Genomic DNA, 19356 nt, shown 5'->3' with positions numbered 1-19356 from the left:
GCACCGCACCGCACCGCACCGCACCGCACCGCACCGCACCGCACCGCACCGCACCGTACCACAGACCTGCAGGGAAACATTTATATTATTCGTACTCAGAGCAGTTCGCCTTAGAAAAAATTCATAGCCACAGCCAATGATCATGAACAGGGCGAGGGTGGGTGCCTGCCCTGCCCTGCCCTGCCCTGCCCTGCCCTGCCCTGCCCTGCCCTGCCCTGCCCTGCCCTGCCCTCCCCTGCCTGGTCATGCATGTTGGTAAATGAGTCTTGTAACAAACCAACCTTGGTGTATGCTGCCGGCACGTTTAACAGATGTGGGATGCTGCAACGACAACAGACCCTGATTAAAGACTTGTTTCAGTAGTAAGGAAGTATGATATCTTGGCTCGGTATTATGTAGCAGAATGTTGGATAACGTCGGATATGATATCATAGCCACAACGAGCACATAGGTATCTATGCTTTATTATATCAACTCGATTGATAAACGGAAAATACCATTCTTACTCAAAACACAACCGCACTTTCTGCAAACACGCGTCAATGAGCTGTGATGACCAAGCGCACGAAATAATTGTTTTCCCTCAATCCCCCTTCCAATCTCACTCACTCACTCACTCACTCACTCACTCACTCCACCCTACACCGATCAAGTGAAGGATGTTGTCAAGTAATGGTGGTGTACATGGTCAAGACATGCAGTGAGGGGGGGTAAAGCCACCGGGTGGTTCATATTGCTTGTTTTTCACAGCATCGCTACATTTGGCCCAGGTGAAGTCACGAAATGTATGTCGCCTCATACAGTAGCATGCGAGTATGGCCTTGGTACCACCCACGATTTATACAGACAATTTCCGCAGCCATGAATGCAACACTGAAACACCTCCTTTCATATATTGTAGAAATAAATGGTAGGGGAATAAAACTCATATGATATAGGCTTGGAAGGCTGACTGGCTGGTATTGTTGTACAGTGTTGGACCTGAGAAACATAGTATCATAGCTACAGAATCAACAATCAATATATTGTGTGCCCGATATTGCATTGGGAGATGATTAACATTATTATAAGAGGATGTGATTAGAGGCTGTTATTTATTTGTTTTGTTTCTTTGTTTCTTTATTTGCATCCATGGGAATGTTTTGGAGGGAGGACCGCGTGCATGAGAGTAACTGACTGACTGACTGACTGACTGACTGACTGACTGACTGACTGACTGACTCCCATCCCCGACTCCTACACCCCCTTTCCCAGACACATGAACGCACGCGCCGACGCACGCACACGCACACGCACACGCACGTACATACACAAGCACACTTAGTCACAACGTATGAACAGTCCGTAGGCATACAGTTAAAGACTTGTTAGCTATTCGACAATGACTCCTCTCATTTCAAGGTTAAACCATTACAAAACGCTGTTGAAATTCTTTCTACGTACTGGTAACGGAGGTGGTGAATAAAGCTCGTATCTCTCGGGCGGTAAGGCAGAATGGTCGCTTGACTCCGACTGACGTTGCAACATGTTGGACAACGTCGGACATTGCGTCACTGGCAAAACAACCACACATGCTTTATTATATCAACATGATTGGAATTTATAAGGTATGTATGTATTTGTTCTCTGTGCATGCGTGCGTGTATCTGTCTGTCTGTCGACTGGTCATGCTCTCTCTCTCATGGTTGACACATGTCATCGTATCCCAATTGCGTACATTGATGTTCATGCTGTTGATCACCGGATTGTCTGGATCATTTACAGAACGCCGCATAAAGCATGAACATTGCTGTGTCAGAACTACACCAAACCATTCATCCATAACGGGCTTTTATCAAATGAGTGAGTGAGTTACGTTTTACGCCGCTTTTAGCAATATTCCAGCAATATCACGGCGGGGGACACCAGAAATTGAGCTTCACACATTGTACTCATGTGGGGAATCGACCACGGGTCTTCGGCGTGACGAGCGAACACCTTAACCACTAGGCTACCAGACAGCCCCTTTTATCTAATGCACACAAATAGAGTAATGCATACAAATTACTGAAAAGTGGCCAGTCGTTCGCCTGAACCATTTACTAGAGGCAAACATTGGAATTAACTGATGTCCAGCAAGCAGGAGCTTGTTGATATGCTTGTGAGGGTGTAGCAACATTCTTTCTACATTGTATTGATGGAGGGGTAGAAGAATATTCATATCGCACGGGTAGGAAGGCACTATGGCAGCTTTGTTCTGGATAACGTTGCACAATGTTGAACATGGTATCAGCAGCCATACATACTCGAATGTTATATTATGTCAACACGATCAATGCATGAAAAATACTATACCCGACTAAATCTTCTATATGACACAAACTGCAAGGCGTAGGTACTACATAACGGGTTTCATGAACTGCATGATGGCATGGCTGCTCGTACAGGTACAATATATCAACACTGACGGGGTGACTGCTGGTGCCCTTCTCTCCATGGATTTCTGTTCATGCTATCAGAAATAGCATGATCCAGACTTCATGGGTCATCATGCCTGATCATCTGAGTATCAGCATGCTTGGAGAGCAAACCACTGATGCAAATAGTCTAGCCGAAGGAAATGCTCTTTAATGGTTATTTTTTTTCTATTTACAATTTTTGGGGGTTACCTGTTCACATTTTACAGTTGACCGACTGTCGATACTGATGTATTAACACCATCATTCACCAACAGCAGTTAATTTTAATGTAATCCTAAACATCTACCACTTCTGTCCTGGTGAGACAGGGCATCCTCCAGAGTCCTGTTCCACTAAATACCAACCTATAAGCTGTGTGACTCTGAACACACAGAGTTTACACTATGTTCGCTCTGTCTTACTCTATCCTCAACTGTCCGCCTATCATACCTGCACGATCAAAACTTGCATAATCAACCCCCAAAGACATGCATAATTATGGCCGACATTAACGGTCAGAACAATTATGGGGGAGTACTGATACAAACAACAAGGGAAAGATCCAAATCTGGTATTCGCCATCTCAAAGATGGTGACTCTCTTTTAACAAATCCAACTGAAATTGTAAACAAACTTGCAGAAGCTTTAGCAAACCACTCCTCGTCATGATAATTGCCAGGATTACAATGAAGCTTTCCTCTTCACGAATTGTGTGTTGCCCTGGGGCAGGCTCAAGTACCTGCGACAGGAGTTGATGATATTTATTATCGGCTTTTGAAACACCTCCCTGATACAAATTTGGAACCTCTACAGAATATATTTGATGACATTTGGACAAACGGAAACTTTTCTCTCTCGTGGCACAATGCCATTATCATCGTTATACCAAAGCCTGGCTGGGATCACACTGATCCCTCAAACTACCGTCCTGTATCGCTAACTAGCTGTGTTATCAAACCATTGAATGCATGGAATCAACATTCTATTAACTTGGTACTTGGAGACCAATAACCTTTTTAGTGTCCTCCAACGTGGTCTCTGAAGGAACCGAAGTACATCTGACCATCTAGTACGTCTTGAATCATGTTTATAAAAAAGTCCATTGCCAACAAACAACGTGCTGTGTCTACCATCTTCGACTTAGAGAAATCATATGATACAATGTGGAAACATGTTGTCTTAAAAGATTTACATGAATTTGAACTGGTGGGCAGATTTCCTTAGTTCATATCCCAGATTTTAAACAACAGAAAAGTGCGGGTGGGTTACACATTGTCTATTTCCACCATGACTAGATGCGTCCTTCAAGGCACCATCCTGTCTGTCATCCTTTTCAGCATCAAAATTTACAGCCTCACGGAACATTTAATTTGTTGAGTTGATGGGTCCCATTTCGTAGATGATTTTAATATTTTATGCCGTGGTAAGAATACGCAATAGACAGGCAGCTACAAATGTGCCTTAACAAACTCCAAAGATGGCCCAATGAAAACGGTTTTAAGTTTTCAAAATCAAAAGCAAATTGCATTCACTTTTGCTGTAAACACAAACCACACAAGAATCCAGACCAATCTTTAGATTGTACGCCTATCAAGGTTGCAGAAGACGATAAATTCCTGAGAATCGTTTTTGATCGTCACTTGACATCCTTGCCTCACATCAAATATTTGAAAACAAAGTGTTTGACGACACTCGACTTAATAAAAGTCGTTTCCAATACAGCGTAGGGTGGGAATCAGATTTCTATCCTTTACCTGTGCAGATCATTGATTCGCTCTTAACTCTTAAAAGCAACCTAGAAGACTTAGATTCTATCCACCATCAAGGCCTATCATAAATGGTAGTTTTGTAAAGAGAAAAACGAATTACTTGCTTTTGTATTTGATGCTGTGACATTTTCTGTTTTTAAAATGGTAGTGAAACGAAAATCTGTTTTTGAAACAAAACCTCTTTTTGATCTAATAAATGCAAACTTGATCTCGACACTACATGGAATAATGACGATGTGACGTAAAGCCGAGCTCAACACAACTCATGGATGGAAGATTGTTAGCAGTGTTAGAGCTCTATGATGGCCTTGGTAAACACATAGGGTCTGAAGCAGACAATCCAGTGGCTGTTACCATAACAGGGCATACATTTATGAATCACTATGAAATAGTGATGATCCTGCCCCACCGGGGACATCCGTCATAAACATGTGTTAAGTATAGTCATTTGTTCACCTGAACTAATTCGGGAAAATATTGTTTAAGACAAAACACGGAATTGTATCGGATATATATATTTTGTCATTGGTGCATCAAATTTTGAAATGTCTAGCAGAAAACTTCACTGAGACCTTGAATGTTGTCACTTTCATCAAACAACTTCTGATCAATGACTCTCTTTAAAATCTTGAAAAAAGCTCTCTCGATTGTACCTAAGATTGTTGGAAAGTCGTGTAGTTATTATGGTCACATTGAATCTTTATGCTTAGGTCTAAATACGAAATAGCCTGACGCGGTCTCAGTTGTATCATTAGTTTTCAAGGTCAGGTGAGGCAAAATCAGTGGAGGGCAATTGATGGTTATAAAATTTGGCTCGGATATCTAATGGTAGTACCGCTTGAATCTCCCTTTAATATTTGTTAACTGTCTAGGTCACCTACTGGGGTTCCCGTTGGAATGATGCCCGTAACCTATGCTATTTGGCTCAGTCAAAAGACTGGAGAATCGCCGAAATGTCCCAGTGACCAATGTAACCTGCATCAACACGACGGATTTTATTGGGTATCATTTAACACGGATTCTTTGGTTTATCTTGACAAAGTTTGAATATTGTTAAACCTATATAAATTGGCTCAACCAGCTAACGGAGATTCCGTTGGAATGGTGGTCGTACCCTTTGTCATTTGGCACAATCATCTAGGGAGCACTGCTGCAATTTCCACGTAATCTAGGTTATTTGACTCATCCACCTGACATGACTCCCGCTGCAATGGTCCCTTTAGGCTTTGTCATTTGGCTCAACCATCTAATGCAAGAGTCACTACAATGTCCCCCTAACCGATGTAGATTGGGTCAACATCATGACTTTTGTTTGGTGTCCATGTACACTATTTAACTCGTTAAGACTGAATAATTTTACCTAATGCAACTTCCCGTGCTGCTTGATAAGATAAAAGGAACAGAGATAATTACATTACATCTTGAATTCCAGATGCTTCCCACTGATACAAGTTACTTTTTGACCAGTCACACGACTGGAGTGGTCAAGTGGAATTATTTTGAACCTATGTTGTAGTTGTCATTAACATTGGGAAACTGAAAGATTAAACTTCTTATATTGATACTTTTGTTTGGGTAATAAGAACTAATACATACTGAAACATTTTCAATGGCTTTTCACACTCGAAACCATGATTAATCATTATACATACATTTGAACTGTATCCAACCACATAGACATCAATACAGCTCAGTCGATATAAGCACCCTTACCTTTTCCATATATTTTGTATTTTCCACAAGAATGTATATACCTGTATAATGAAAACACATTCGTATCCTGTCCTATCCTATAATTGACATTTGTCATAAACACATGCCCACGCCAGCCAGTTGTAAATATATAAGAGCACGGGAACATATCGTACAAGAAAAGAGGGAATGAATGTCACTGATGCGTAAATTTGGAAATATCCAGTAACTGTGCACCACAAACTTTACGATAGATTTTGTGATATCTTTACCTAGGCCTAGACTATTGAAACCTTAGTCAAACAACGTTTGAACTGTAGCTCTTAAGATGTATTTTGATCAGTTGTATCCGTCTAGTACTCAGTACATTTACTTATCTTCAGAGAAATGTCTTGGTCGAAATGGTTTCTTATTCAATAGCGTTCTTCAAGAGGTATAACCTGACTGGCAGATAGGTATAACATATAATTCTTAAACATTTATCGTTATATTGTTTATTTTTCTTTGTGCATAATTATGTATACCTAGATTACAAATTTGTTTATGTAAGATTGATAGTGCAAGCACCGTGTGAAATACATGGGACCGTCGGAATAAAAGTACATGTAATTCAGGCGCTCACATTTCAATTTCTTCACTTCCCCAAGAAGGTAAACAGAATCAACCGGTGTCATTTCATAGGTAAATTCTTCGGTTAAGTAGTTTACTACAGGGGTCTAAAATGAAATACAGGGAATGACAATATGTTCCACTGTAGATTTTCTACCGTAGGAGATATCTGTCTTATGTAGAAGCGATGCTATGCAGACAGTATGGCAAAGTAATACAAGCAATCACTGCCCAGCCCGCGTTAATGTGTCTCAGTTGATAATTTGTATTACGCAGATTGATTTGATCTTTGAACCAGGTTAGATTTGATCATCAGCAAGCCATGCTTGCTGTATGAGGCATCTCGCCAGGATATAAATGGTAGTGGGTAGTTGTAATGCCTCACATTTTGATATAAATGGTAGTGGGTAGTTGTAATGCCTCACACTTTGATATTCTAGATGTTTTACAAACCCTTGTCGACATACCTAATTTATAGTTTATACTATATTATACATTGTTAATATGTTAACTCTTTTAGTCGCAATATGGCTGAAATATTACCGATGTAACTTTAAATTTTAACACACTCACTCACTGTATATATCTATGTGTTTGGTAGAGTTTTTCACTATGCAGCTACTTGTTATTTCATTCTATGGCAATCTGCTATAGGTTATATACATACAGCCATTTGTTACAAATCTTGTGTCATTATATAGCTGTTTCCAAGCCTTTTCATTATATAGCTATCTCTTTTTATGGGTTTTTGTTACATACAGCTATTTGTTACCAATTTTGGGTCATTATATGGCTGTTTCCTCGCCTTTTCATTATAAAGCTATCTGTTTCGTAGGTTATTTATATACAGCTATTTTTTACCAAATTTGTGTCAGTATGTAGCTGTTTCCTCGACTCATTATATAGCTATCTGTTTCCACGTTCATTGTATTGCTGGATATATTTATATATGTTTTTATTTTATTGCATATACCTGATGAAAGATTATACTCCAAAATGTTGTTAACGAAGTAAAGGAGTTGCTATCCACAAGTTCGTGTCTTTGCGTGTATCGCTTCCCTATCCAAAGACCATATTTTACCAGCTGATACTCTCTATTCCATTTCAAAATGAACACGGTGACATCATTGCTGAAACTGGCATCACGGACACTTTGTACATCTTTACTTACTAATACTTTTTCATGTTTGAAGTGTTCATTCAAAACTATGAATTGTTAATGACTCTGTCCTTCGGTTGAAGTGGTATAAATGATTAATCCTTCTGACTAGATATTCAAATACAACTTCATTCAAAGGAACTTTGTTTCTGTGCAGATAGTGGTTAGGTTTATTATTGTCATTCATATAATAGTTAGAATATTATTGATAACGTTGAAACACAAGAATGTATGTATCTCTTCTGGATGATAGAATGACTGTATTGCTTGTGTTTTTCGTGGATGGAATAAGAACCTGTTTTTCGACTGTTTCATTGTGTTTATGGCTGTGTTTGACCCTCATGGTAAGCACACATTCTTTGTGTTACATGGCTGTGCACATTTTAGTATATCTATTACATTGTCTTTCTATTTACTCACAATATATCTATTGTGGAAGTGTAAATTATTAAAATTTGCTGGGGTGTCTGGGGTGAACTCGGTCACCCAGGACTCCGCAGAGCTCTAGTAGAGGAATGGAACGCGTTTACACATGTTTTCTTCATTAGTTTGAAAAGGGCATGTGAGGAAGGTGTGCGGTACACAAGATAATGAATGATGGGGTGCTTCAGGTTTGTCTTTTTCATTTTGGGGACTTTGAAAACTGAAATGAGAATTTGAAAATTTGCCAAGTGTAATTCAGATCATCTACTTAAAACTTGATAGAATTACACGTCACCCAGGATTCTGCACAGCTCTGATACAGGGATGGATTACGATTACACAAACTTCCTTTATCGGCTTGATGAGGAGTATGGGAACAAGAGCCACCCGTGTCTTGGACACTCGAAAAAGTACACAAGATACTGGCTGACCGAATGTTTCATGTTTGTCATATTCATTTTGGAGGCTTTGTCTATGCAACTCATGTTTGCTAGTGCTGTTTAAACTTTTTGTCTGTATCCCTTGTATAGCTATTTTTTACTAAATTGTATCTCTTATGGTAAATTGTTAGCATATGATTTTAATTGTGTGTGCTTTAGTTATAAAAAATCTGTCATAATCTAGTAATTTTACTGCCCTTCGTTGACAGGGTTTCATGAATGAAATGTATTTATTATGACTTTAGGACTAGCTTTAGTCACGATATTGCCGATGCGACTTAAAATGACTCACTCTCTGCATGTCACGATGTGTGACATTTTTCACGGCACTCAACAGTATGGTGACACTCTTAGTTATTTTTATTTCTGAGAACCAACTTTTAATATCTTCAGTGCATCTATTTACGCTACACCTTAGAACCTTACGAACTATCTTAAAGCAAACTATAATGACGCCATAGGCCTAAGTCTAAGTTAACTTTCGTACAATGTTAAAGAATGGGAGTTAAGGTTAACCTTGGTTAATTATTGATTAGCATTGTCATTGATACTTTTCTCCTCATGTGCAGGGAAGATAACTGTCCATTCTTTGGGATGTATTCTCTGGGGTATATCCGAAATGTCATAACTGAATTATTAACCAGCAGGAAAGTATAGCTGTACACAATGAAGGTGCTTTCTTGCTTGTACCAGAAGGTCAAAAATGGTCATTACTGCTGTCCACCAGGTGGTGTTGAAGCCAATACCTCGTATGCCTGACACCTCCAGGGTACAGATTGATTCAGTCGTTGGATGTTTTGGTGTGGAATCCTTCTCCATTCCGCCTGCAGCAAGTGGAATAACTGTCGAAGATTCTCTTGTGGATTACGACTTCGACGTACCCGTCTATCGATCTGATCCCAACGGTGTTCGATTGGGTTGAGATCCGGGGATCTGGAGGACCAGGGGAGGGTATTGATGTTGCTATTGGCCAGGTACTCCACGGTGGCACATGCTGTGTGGGGTCTGGCGTTGCCCAATTGGGAGAGCGGCCGATGATGGTCAACAAGGTGAAGGACGTGCGGACGGAGAATCTGGTCGATGTATCGACTGTACGTCAGATTGCCTTGGACAAGCACAAGTTGCGATCTGTGGGTGTATGAGATTGCCGTGCCCACCCACTCCCCACCCCCTACCCCCCCTTCCACACACACACACACACACACACACACACACACACACACATACCATACAGTACCCCCACCGAATCTGTCCATCTGTCTGATGCATTTAGGAGCAAAATGTATATGACGTTGTATGTAGACATGGTCTCTACCATCACGTCGCCTGAGGAGATAACAGGATTCATCGCGCCTCCACTTTGCCAGGTTCCATGGCACCATCTCACTCGTCGACGTCGATGGAGTCGTGTCAAGAAGGGGGCAACGTTTAGACGTTTGGCACGTATTCCTACTTCTCGGAGACGGTTCCTGATTGTCTGATCGGACTCCAAACTGTTCTTGAGCTGTGTCCCGGGCGATACGATGACGGTCGCGTGGGTGGGTTACCCGGCTGTACCAATCTTGAGCAGGTGTGGTGAATCTAGGCCTTCCTGATCTTGGAAGGTCATTCGTCGAATTTGGTGAAATCGATTCCACATTCGAGTTACTGTGCTGGGATGAACGTTGAAGATCCTTGCCACCTCACTCTTTGTTTGATTCGCCAGCTTGCAATCGTCCAATTGCCTGATTTCGATCGGCAGCTATGAGACGTCACATTTTCGTGTACAGTACTTGCAAAGATCGTAGATGAAATTGTGAGATTTTTAAATTTCATTTTGGGTTTCCATTTTTGAAGAGTGTATCTGGCTGTTAGTCTGTGACATGCGCCTTTCTTCTCGATCAGTAGGTTCTCTCGTGTCGTAGAGGTGACCAACAGCATCGGTAGACACGCTCGCTGACTTACTGGCACATGCCGTCATATCCCAACTCCCTCCGGGTTCGATTCCACACACTGGAATATGTGTAAAGCCCATTTCTGGTGTCTCCCGACATAATATTGCTGGGATATCGCTAAAAGCCCCGCAAAACTAAACTCACAGACTCCAACAGAAACCATCTTGACAGCCATCCATACACAGTATAATGATAGGTTGATTGGAACTGGCACTTCAGTACCATGCACAAACAATGAACAAAAAGGTCTACTGCAGACAGCAGAGTTAAATGTGCATGAAGTTTCCTCTTCATTGCACAACTCCTTTGACATAGGAAGGCGTTGATGTTTCAGTTCATAATTTGCATCTTGGCATTCATTTGCTCCTTTTTATTCTTGGTGCTTTTAGCCTTTTGCATACTTGAGTTTTACAATATTTAGGGGCGGGTCATGTAGTGTTGTTACCACATCCTGGCCGTTACTTTACACAATTGCGCAGATGATGTTTGTGCATCACTGGATAGTCTGGTCTACGCTCGCCAATTTTCAGACCGCCATATATAGTTGGAATAACGTTGAGTGTGGCGTAAAACTAAACTCACTCACTCTTTCGTAGTGTCCAATATTGAAGGTTTTACATTTTTCAATATCATCTTAGTAATAGTTAGATATGAGGGAAATATATGAGAGTTCCTACTGTGGCGTATGATGGCCAAGTGTAATGCATTAGTGCTCAGATGTAAATCTGATTATGATTATGATACTCTGCATCTCAAAGGATCGTAAAACAGTCAGGTAGGTATCAATGTATAACTACAGAACACACTGCATCACGAAGGATCGTAAAACAGTCAGGTAGGTATCAATGTATAACTACAGAACACACTGCATCACGAAGGATCGTAAAACAGTCAGGTAGGTATCAATGCATAAGTACAGAACACACTGCATCACGAAGGATCGTAAAACAGTCAGGTAGGTATCAATGCATAAGTACAGAACACACTGCATCACGAAGGATCGTAAAACAGTCAGGTAGGTATCAATGCATAAGTACAGAACACACTGCATCACGAAGGATCGTAAAACAGTCAGGTAGGTATCAATGCATAAGTACAGAACACACTGCATCACGAAGGATCGTAAAACAGTCAGGTAGGTATCAATGTATAACTACAGAACACACTGCATCAACAATTTTTTGATTGTATGTTTAGTATGAAGTAAACCTTGGCCATGGACCGCTAGCAACCAAAGATAGGTTGCTTACTGGGTTCATGGGAATAGAGCATCTGATAACAGCGCGTTTCCCTGTAGACATTATGGTATTACCAGTGCCGATGTACATTGATAATGAATGCCAAGATGCACTATTTAAACAAACACCGATGAAAGGATCGAACTGAGTGAGATGGGTCTTACACAACTATTAGCAGTCTCCCAGGGATATCAGGACCGTGGACACCAGTAAATGGCTTTACCCATTTTACCAATGTGGAGAATCGAACCTAGGTCTTCGGCGTGACGAGCGAACGCCTTGAACAAATGCTTCCCTTCCGCCCCTGACTCTCACTTACAAAACCAAGGATACTCTCCCCTCACCATATACTTAGTTGCACAACATGTATGACCAATGCTGCATCGTTAGAGAATGACTTCATCGTGTCTGCAATGTCAGCCAAGCAGGCGCATTATAACTTGCTTAACTGCCATTAAATTTATTAGACCCGTTTGGGTTTCTCGTCATTTTTTCACTCAACTGAGAAGTCCTTCGTGTTATTTATATTTAATGCAGGGAAGTGAAAGGCATCAGGTGTTGTTTTACCTGCAATAGAAACGTGGCTGGGTAACCAACAGTGATCAAATTAGCACTGGTCAGATGTAAGACCAATATCGAGAATCGGGCGATAATTCAATGAAACCTTTTATGAGCCTGGAGACTTAATAAGGAATCACAGACAACATTGCCCAGATTGCATGTACTTTGGGGAAATATTTCAATGATTAAAATGAACATATTTAAGTCCCAGTTATGCATACCGTTGCTGATAAATAGCTTGCTTGAAGCTTAATGTTTTCAACTGGTATCTTTTGTGTCTGCCTCTGGCTTGCCTCTTTGCCAATGAGGTATGGTCTTTAAGAGGTGTGATGCAACTGAGTCAAGATCAATATCTGCTCCTGTTACATGAAGTTTCCCTCAGGTAGAACCAGCGTTTAAATACTGATAAGAAGGAACAATATTTTTGAATAATTCCTGGAGTACACGGGTTTGGTTTTACTATAGTAATATTTGTGTATATTTGTTTAATGGGACGTTGTTTTTATAGAAGGCTACCCTTCCTCCACTTGCACTCCTGCTGGGGACAGTGTGTCAAGCTTTTCTGGTGACTTAGATTCAATTTTTGCAAGTGATTGTAGAAGGCTTCACCATATCTAATGGAACTGTATCCTAGCTTGTAAGAGTTATCTGAACAAATAAAGAAGGGTAATCTGATCCCGACTCATGAGTTTGACACGAACTGAACCGAGTCTAGTGCTTAGCCTTGGCAAATCAAACGTTGTGTGAGCCCCAAGATCTTGGCCAATTTGATGGACCAGATGTAATTAAACTACCGTACAGAAGAAAGTTATCACTGTTAAATCTAATTTGTACAAACAAAAGAAACAACAGGTTTAAACCCAAGCAGAAAACATTCACCAAAAGGCAACATCGTCCCGATAACAACACAGCTGTCTGAACCAATCATGAATCTAGTTGTGTGGGATTCCTCAGGATGCATGAACATGGCTGTGGAATATGTACCGATGTTGGACAGAGCAATAACTCCAACACCAAACGAATATGCCAAAACATTCATATGTTGCCTTCAGTTGCTCTAATCAGCCAACATTTGTACTTATATTTCTGCTTTGGCCATGATTGGCGTGTACCATTCAGCTTGGTGTGCTCACATTCTCATGAACATCCGAAACTCTAACATTGCATGTCAGTTATGACGGATACACGGAGCTCACTGTTGAATCATAATTATGATGTTGATTTTCAGTATTCACATTTTCAGATCCTAGAATGCACGCAGTGGAGCATTTTAACCTTGCATGCAATATTTTCCAGGTTTGGTTTTCTCTCTGAAACATCGTACGGTATAGTGTTCTGGTGTCAATTATTTACGCCTTAACAACAGCAAAATTCTCCAAAAACCAAGTGGTGTCTGTTTGATGCTTCATATACATATAAGTGGTTACAACAACAGCTTTTGGCTCGCATGAAAGTTTAAAATTTCTGAAAATGCTTTATAGGTATAACATGCTTGTTATGTCACAGAAAACCGATCGGCGTTTCAGTTGACTCACTAGTACTGCTTCTTGAGAACTTGGCGTGATGTCAAAAAGAACATTTTTCTATTGTAGTATGATAAATGATGCACATGTTGTTGCAAACATTTTCAGAGAGATCTTATTCCGACTTTGTTGTCATGGGCTCAGTTTAGTCAACCGCATCGTGTTTGATGTTTTGCATGTTCTGACGGCACGTCTCTCTGCTTGAACATTCATTTTCACGATGGCTCCTGTCAACAAGACGTCTGGCAATGTGCTCGCCATTGTAGTGCTATATCTTGGCATCTCCAACCTGCACGACACTCGGGGTCAGTATATCATGACGGATGTAGCATAGATATGTTAAACGTTTATAATTACTGAGATGTTGTTACATAATCAATTATAATATTATATTACGTCAATGTTCAACGTTGAAGGGCATTTAAACTTGGTTTGCGTTAAGGAAAGGAAGAGTTATTCACAATAATGTAGTTGACATCCCTAAATCTTGCTTTTGTAGAATCAATTCTATTTGACATTATTTGTTATGTCAACATTTGTAAAAGATGTGTGAGTTAAGGTATTTGAAGGTTAGTGAAGCTGGTGAGGACTTTGGTCGCAATATTCCGTATGATCCCATGGATATGAAATGGATTTGAATGGATGGATGGATTTGAATGGATGGATGGATTTGAATGGATGGATGGATTTGAATGGATGGATGGATTTGAATGGATGGATGGATTTGAATGATTATTAGGTTGATCAAAACGTTAGATCCACATATACATTTTATAGTGGAAAATCAAATGAAACTGAAAGTCATGTGGATACCTTTTAGAATAACTTTTGCAAAGAGATAGGTATTGATCCCTTAATTGGAACAATACGTCATTAAAGAAATCTTATGAAATCAGTGAGAAATCTTTACCTATTTTAAAACTCATGTCTTTTTGCTTTGATAATAAATTAAAGTATGTCTATCAGTATCATGACACATTATCTATTTATTATTTATTATTATCTATTGATAAAATTGCCCGGCATGGGCGACATCAGATTCATCCATGTCTTTGGTTGTGTTAAGTTCTGGATCAATATATGAAAACCGTTTAATATTTCTTCACCAAAACATATATAGCTGACGTTTACAAGACAAGTGTTAACGGGGTTGATGAGAATATCGATGCCTTTATCCGGCTTTCTGTTTTACAACTAGGGGCAGTGGAGTAGCCTATTGGTTGAAATGTGTGTTCGTCACGTTGAAGACCGAGGTTCGATTCCACACATTCTACCCATGAATGTAGAATGGGTGTCTTGTGTGATGGAAGTTACAGATGCTGTACTACCACGAAAACATTCTGAAGGAGACTTACACAAAACATATGATCACAGCTCAACAGAACAGGTCAAAACAAATGTCTTAGCGTAAGAATCCACATTCCTGATTTGGCGGACGTCGGGGCTAGGTGATTTCCCATGATGATGCGATCATACTCATACAAATCATTTCTTAATAACACTTTCTTTTTTCTCAGTTATTACTTTATATTTAAGGTTCAAACCAATATGCATTGGTATTATAATTCATATTTATTTTGGGGATGTAAAGAAAGGAGAATTGGGCTCTTAAACCTAATTATAATGTCTGCAAAACAATTCATCTTTGCAAAGAGACGTTTAAAATCTATCCCTACCATACACGGACTAAAGCGACATCTAAATATCATATACCAGTTAATGCATGTGCAGCATACGTAATACACAATACACGAGTTTGGGGACCTTTTGGCCTTCATGTCATAACTGTAAAACTACTCTTCCATCCCTTGCTGTCATATGAAAATGTCTTAACAGTGAAAAAATCACACTATGCATGTTACCCATTCAGTGTTCTTAATGTGGAAATATATTGTATACAATAATATATTATATGTACATATATCTCAAAGTATTCACTTGATTGTGTCTATAGTCATGTAGTACCTGTACCTTTCAAATAAAAAATAGTGATAAAAAATATTATGTAGGAACACACAAATGCTCATGATAGGTGTTAGGGGCAAAATTGTTTTGTGACATCTGCCCGGGATGCTGTCCTGGTTGTATAACTCAAACCAGGACACGTCCATCCTGAGGAATATGTCGTAGTCGACGGTATGAAACATCTGAAATGCAATAACTTAGTTTTAGTCCGATTTATCAATACTCCGCCATATCAGAGTGGGGGAATTTAGAGATGGGTTCAGCACATGTTTACATGTGGGCAATCCAACACGAGTCTTTTTTAACTTTAGAAAGTTTTAACTGCCTAGCTGCCCCACCATCCTGCCACATCACCCTTATCAGACACGCGTGTTGTCTTGTTATTAGTGGCTGGTGATACGAGTGTGTGTGGTACTCTTTGTATCCACAAATGATTTCCTTCTACTAAGACAGGATTTGATATTAACGTAGCTACAGGAATGAATGAGTTCTTTTACTCCAACTCGAACAATGATTTAAGAAGCAATGTGAATGTGTATGTCAATGTGTCTGCGAATGTCTGTGTGTATGACTGTGTTTGTGTATTGTGTCTGTGTGTATGACTGTGTCTGTGTATTGTGTCTGTGTGAGCCTCCACCTTTCTCCTGGTCTCTTCACATTTCCCTTGCAGGTGAAAATATTTCAAATGGGAAAGAGGCAAAACAAAGCAGTACCTGGGAAAGTAATTATGCTGGCCATGCTCTCAATATATCGTATTTAAGAGACGGAGCAATGACATTCAACGGCAACCCGTCATGGTGGGAGGTGGACCTAAGGGGTTACTTCACTATCAGCTACATCACCGTCACAGCAAGAAACCAAAGCGCAGCAAGTACATACATATATATATATATATATAGTCAGTGTCAGTCCATATCCTATTCACCATCTGTATTGTAGTTGTAATGATACATTTCGGAGAATAGTCACTTTTTTATTTGAAAACACTTAAGATAGTTTGTTAAAATGGCACAACGCAATACCATTTAAAGAAACCAGTTTGTACCACCTAAGAAACATAGATTATGTGTAACACCTACCCTGAACTCTATGTTTTCAGATTCCAATTTGACAAATGCAACCGTGGAGGTGATGGACAAAGACGTCAGTCTCTGCTCTGATGTCCAGGTGGTGTTGTGTGGAAATGTGCCAAGCGTCGTTTCTGCTGGGGAGAAGTTCACCTTCACTTGCAACGCCACCTTCCCCGTCCGCTTTATCCGAGTCTCAAGGCGATCCACACGTGACGTATTCCTTACAATCGGACATGTTGACGTGCAAGGGAAAAGGACCGTGAAGCCATGTTGTGAGTAAACCATTGACTGAAACCTCTGAATCATAACATCTTATATATATATACGACCTTAGTAAGAGCTGATATGTCTTAGCTTTGTGCAAGGATGACACAAACACCGCTGATCCTAAGAGACCATTGAATGGATCTGTTCGTCAGTGACGGCGACTTTGATGTTATAATCAAATGGTACATGGCTATCGTGCCACCCGATCTTGATTATTTACGTGCTATAACATTGGAGTTTAACGTTTAATTACTAGAACTTACTATGTTTCTAGGGCTGTATGGACCCATGTTAGCTCTGTCTAGAAAGATGATCTTGTTGTGTCGTGTCACTGTGTCCCTATGACCAGGACCGTCAGTCAGCTGACTGGCACGTTGAAGAACATCCATTCACAAATGGATTAAAAGCATCTTTTGTGGCATACTACAAACCGCCTCGCCTAAGAGTAATAAGATGCCTGAGCAATCCTTGAGTATGGGTGATGAAATCCCGTTCATACTATAAAAATAATGTATCGTCCATAGGTTCACATTACACCTCGTCGCCGAACGTGAAGGTGTCCGAGCCGTTCCTGGCCACCTCAGCAGTGACAGTCGGCGACTGTGGCATCGTTTGTAACCAGCATCATTCATGCATCGACTTGATGTGTAATTTATTGCAAGAAAATTTATCGGACAAATGGTCAACAGTGATTTATCGACCGGCTTGGAAAAAGTCAAGATTCATCATGACGCCCCATGCACGTGTAGGAGCCTCCCATGTAGTATTGTGTTTGAGTGTGGTGATATCGTGCAATAATGCTGCATACACAAAATGAATGCCATTGTAACGTTCCTCAATGGGTTTTCTTTCTACCAGACTTCAAATTCCAGGTTCCCCTACATGTTTTAAGAGTATATCAAGTTTGTGTTGTTATCACTAACTGTAGTACTACGCGGAGGGTGTTGGCCATTAGAAAGTTTCACCGAGGTAGCTCTGCAACCGCTGAGGCTACACAAATAGGCTCTCTTCATACCACATTTACAGGACTTGCTCAACGTCATCAGTAAAACCGAGGTTGGTGCTGATCGTCTCCGTACCGGATGGCCACGAGTGACTTTCAATCGACGTGTAGAAATAATAATGAAGAACTGGTAGGTGTTATGGGTGGTGACCGATAAACCAATAACCCATGATTAGGTTTAGATGAAGTCTTAAAAGATTGCGTGCAGCAGTATGACATAAGCAGCCAGCAGCCATCATACGGGATAAGTATTTTACTGTGAAAACAGTTAAGGATCTTTTTAACAGTCAGTGCTCATTTAATTATTGTTTTTAAAGGAAATTGATTTTATTGTTGAATTTCGAGGAAATTATTGTTGAAATTCCTGAGAGGGTACGTAAGTCCAAAAACTTTCAAGTCTATGTAAACTTACCAGTCTTTTTTAAACATAGTATTCTTGTTGTTTAAATTTTGGCTAACTTTTCCAACAACTGCCAGCAGCTGAAGGGATGGTGTAAATCCAACTGGAGTACTTATCAAAGGTACTGTAAGTCCCCATGGTCGCTAGTATGGCGAGCTACCTTCTGTTGTTTGTCTAAATGGTGATGATAGGTTTAACTTTCCTTGCTAGTTTTAGTTCAAATTGTGATATTCTAGTTGCTTTATTCTAGTTGCTTTGACGTCACTTCTCTTGATATATGGACACAGAGCACTAAGTGAAACCCGCTGTAGTTTAAGTACAGGTGAAACTGTGTTGACATTGCACCATTCTGTTCATTGTTTGAGTCCTAATTGTGTGATCGGGGAAAGGAGTTTTGTTGCTGTTGACGAAATCGTAGCAATGTGTAAATCATGTTTAGCGTGTCCATGATGTTTTCATTTCATATGAAAAGTCGATTAACCATATCTTAACATCGGATCTGCAATAGACAGCGTCGTACTGTAGTGAATGGGTGAGTTTACCTTTACACCGCGCTCAGCAATATTCCAGCTATGTGTCGGGGGTCTATAAATAGTCGAGTCTAGACCAGATAGTATAGTGATCAACAGCATGAGCATCGACCTGAGCAATTGGGAGCCAATGACATGTGCCAACCAAGTCAGCTGGCCTGACCACCCGATCCCGTTAGTCACCTCCTCCGACAAGCATTGTTGCCTTTTGTGACAAGCATGGGTTGATGAAGACCTATTCTATGCCTGATCTCCACGGGTCAGAACAGTGAATAAAGGATGGGCATTCACTTATCATGTTGTGAAGCAAGCTTCATACCGAAACATCTGTAATA

The 19356-nt window shown here is 40.3% G+C and overlaps 1 protein-coding gene across 1 annotated transcript; it reads left to right on the top strand.

Annotated features, from left to right (window-relative positions):
* The first annotated feature begins 8035 nt into the window (after positions 1-8035).
* LOC137280833 (uncharacterized) lies at positions 8036-17905 on the top strand. The gene is made up of 4 exons (XM_067812031.1): positions 8036-8099; positions 16422-16622; positions 16851-17093; positions 17613-17905. Exons 1-4 carry the CDS (start codon positions 8036-8038, stop codon positions 17903-17905), a joined length of 801 nt encoding a protein of 266 aa, XP_067668132.1.
* Positions 17906-19356: the final 1451 nt, after the last annotated feature.

Source organism: Haliotis asinina, chromosome 4, assembly GCF_037392515.1.
Source record: "Haliotis asinina isolate JCU_RB_2024 chromosome 4, JCU_Hal_asi_v2, whole genome shotgun sequence".
Taxonomy (NCBI): Eukaryota; Metazoa; Mollusca; class Gastropoda; order Lepetellida; family Haliotidae; genus Haliotis; species Haliotis asinina.
The sequence above is the reverse complement of the archived record's forward strand: the minus strand, read 5'-3'. Positions and strand labels throughout refer to the sequence as shown.

Excerpts from the sequence above, each read along its gene's own strand:
- LOC137280833 (XM_067812031.1), top strand. The coding sequence starts at position 8,036 with ATGGCTGTGCACATTTTAGTATATCTATTACATTGTCTTTCTATTTAC. Across the intron at positions 8,100-16,421 it reads TTACTCACAATATATCTATT|GTGAAAATATTTCAAATGGG; the intron begins GTGGAAGTGTAA and ends TTTCCCTTGCAG. Across the intron at positions 16,623-16,850 it reads AAGAAACCAAAGCGCAGCAA|ATTCCAATTTGACAAATGCA; the intron begins GTACATACATAT and ends CTATGTTTTCAG.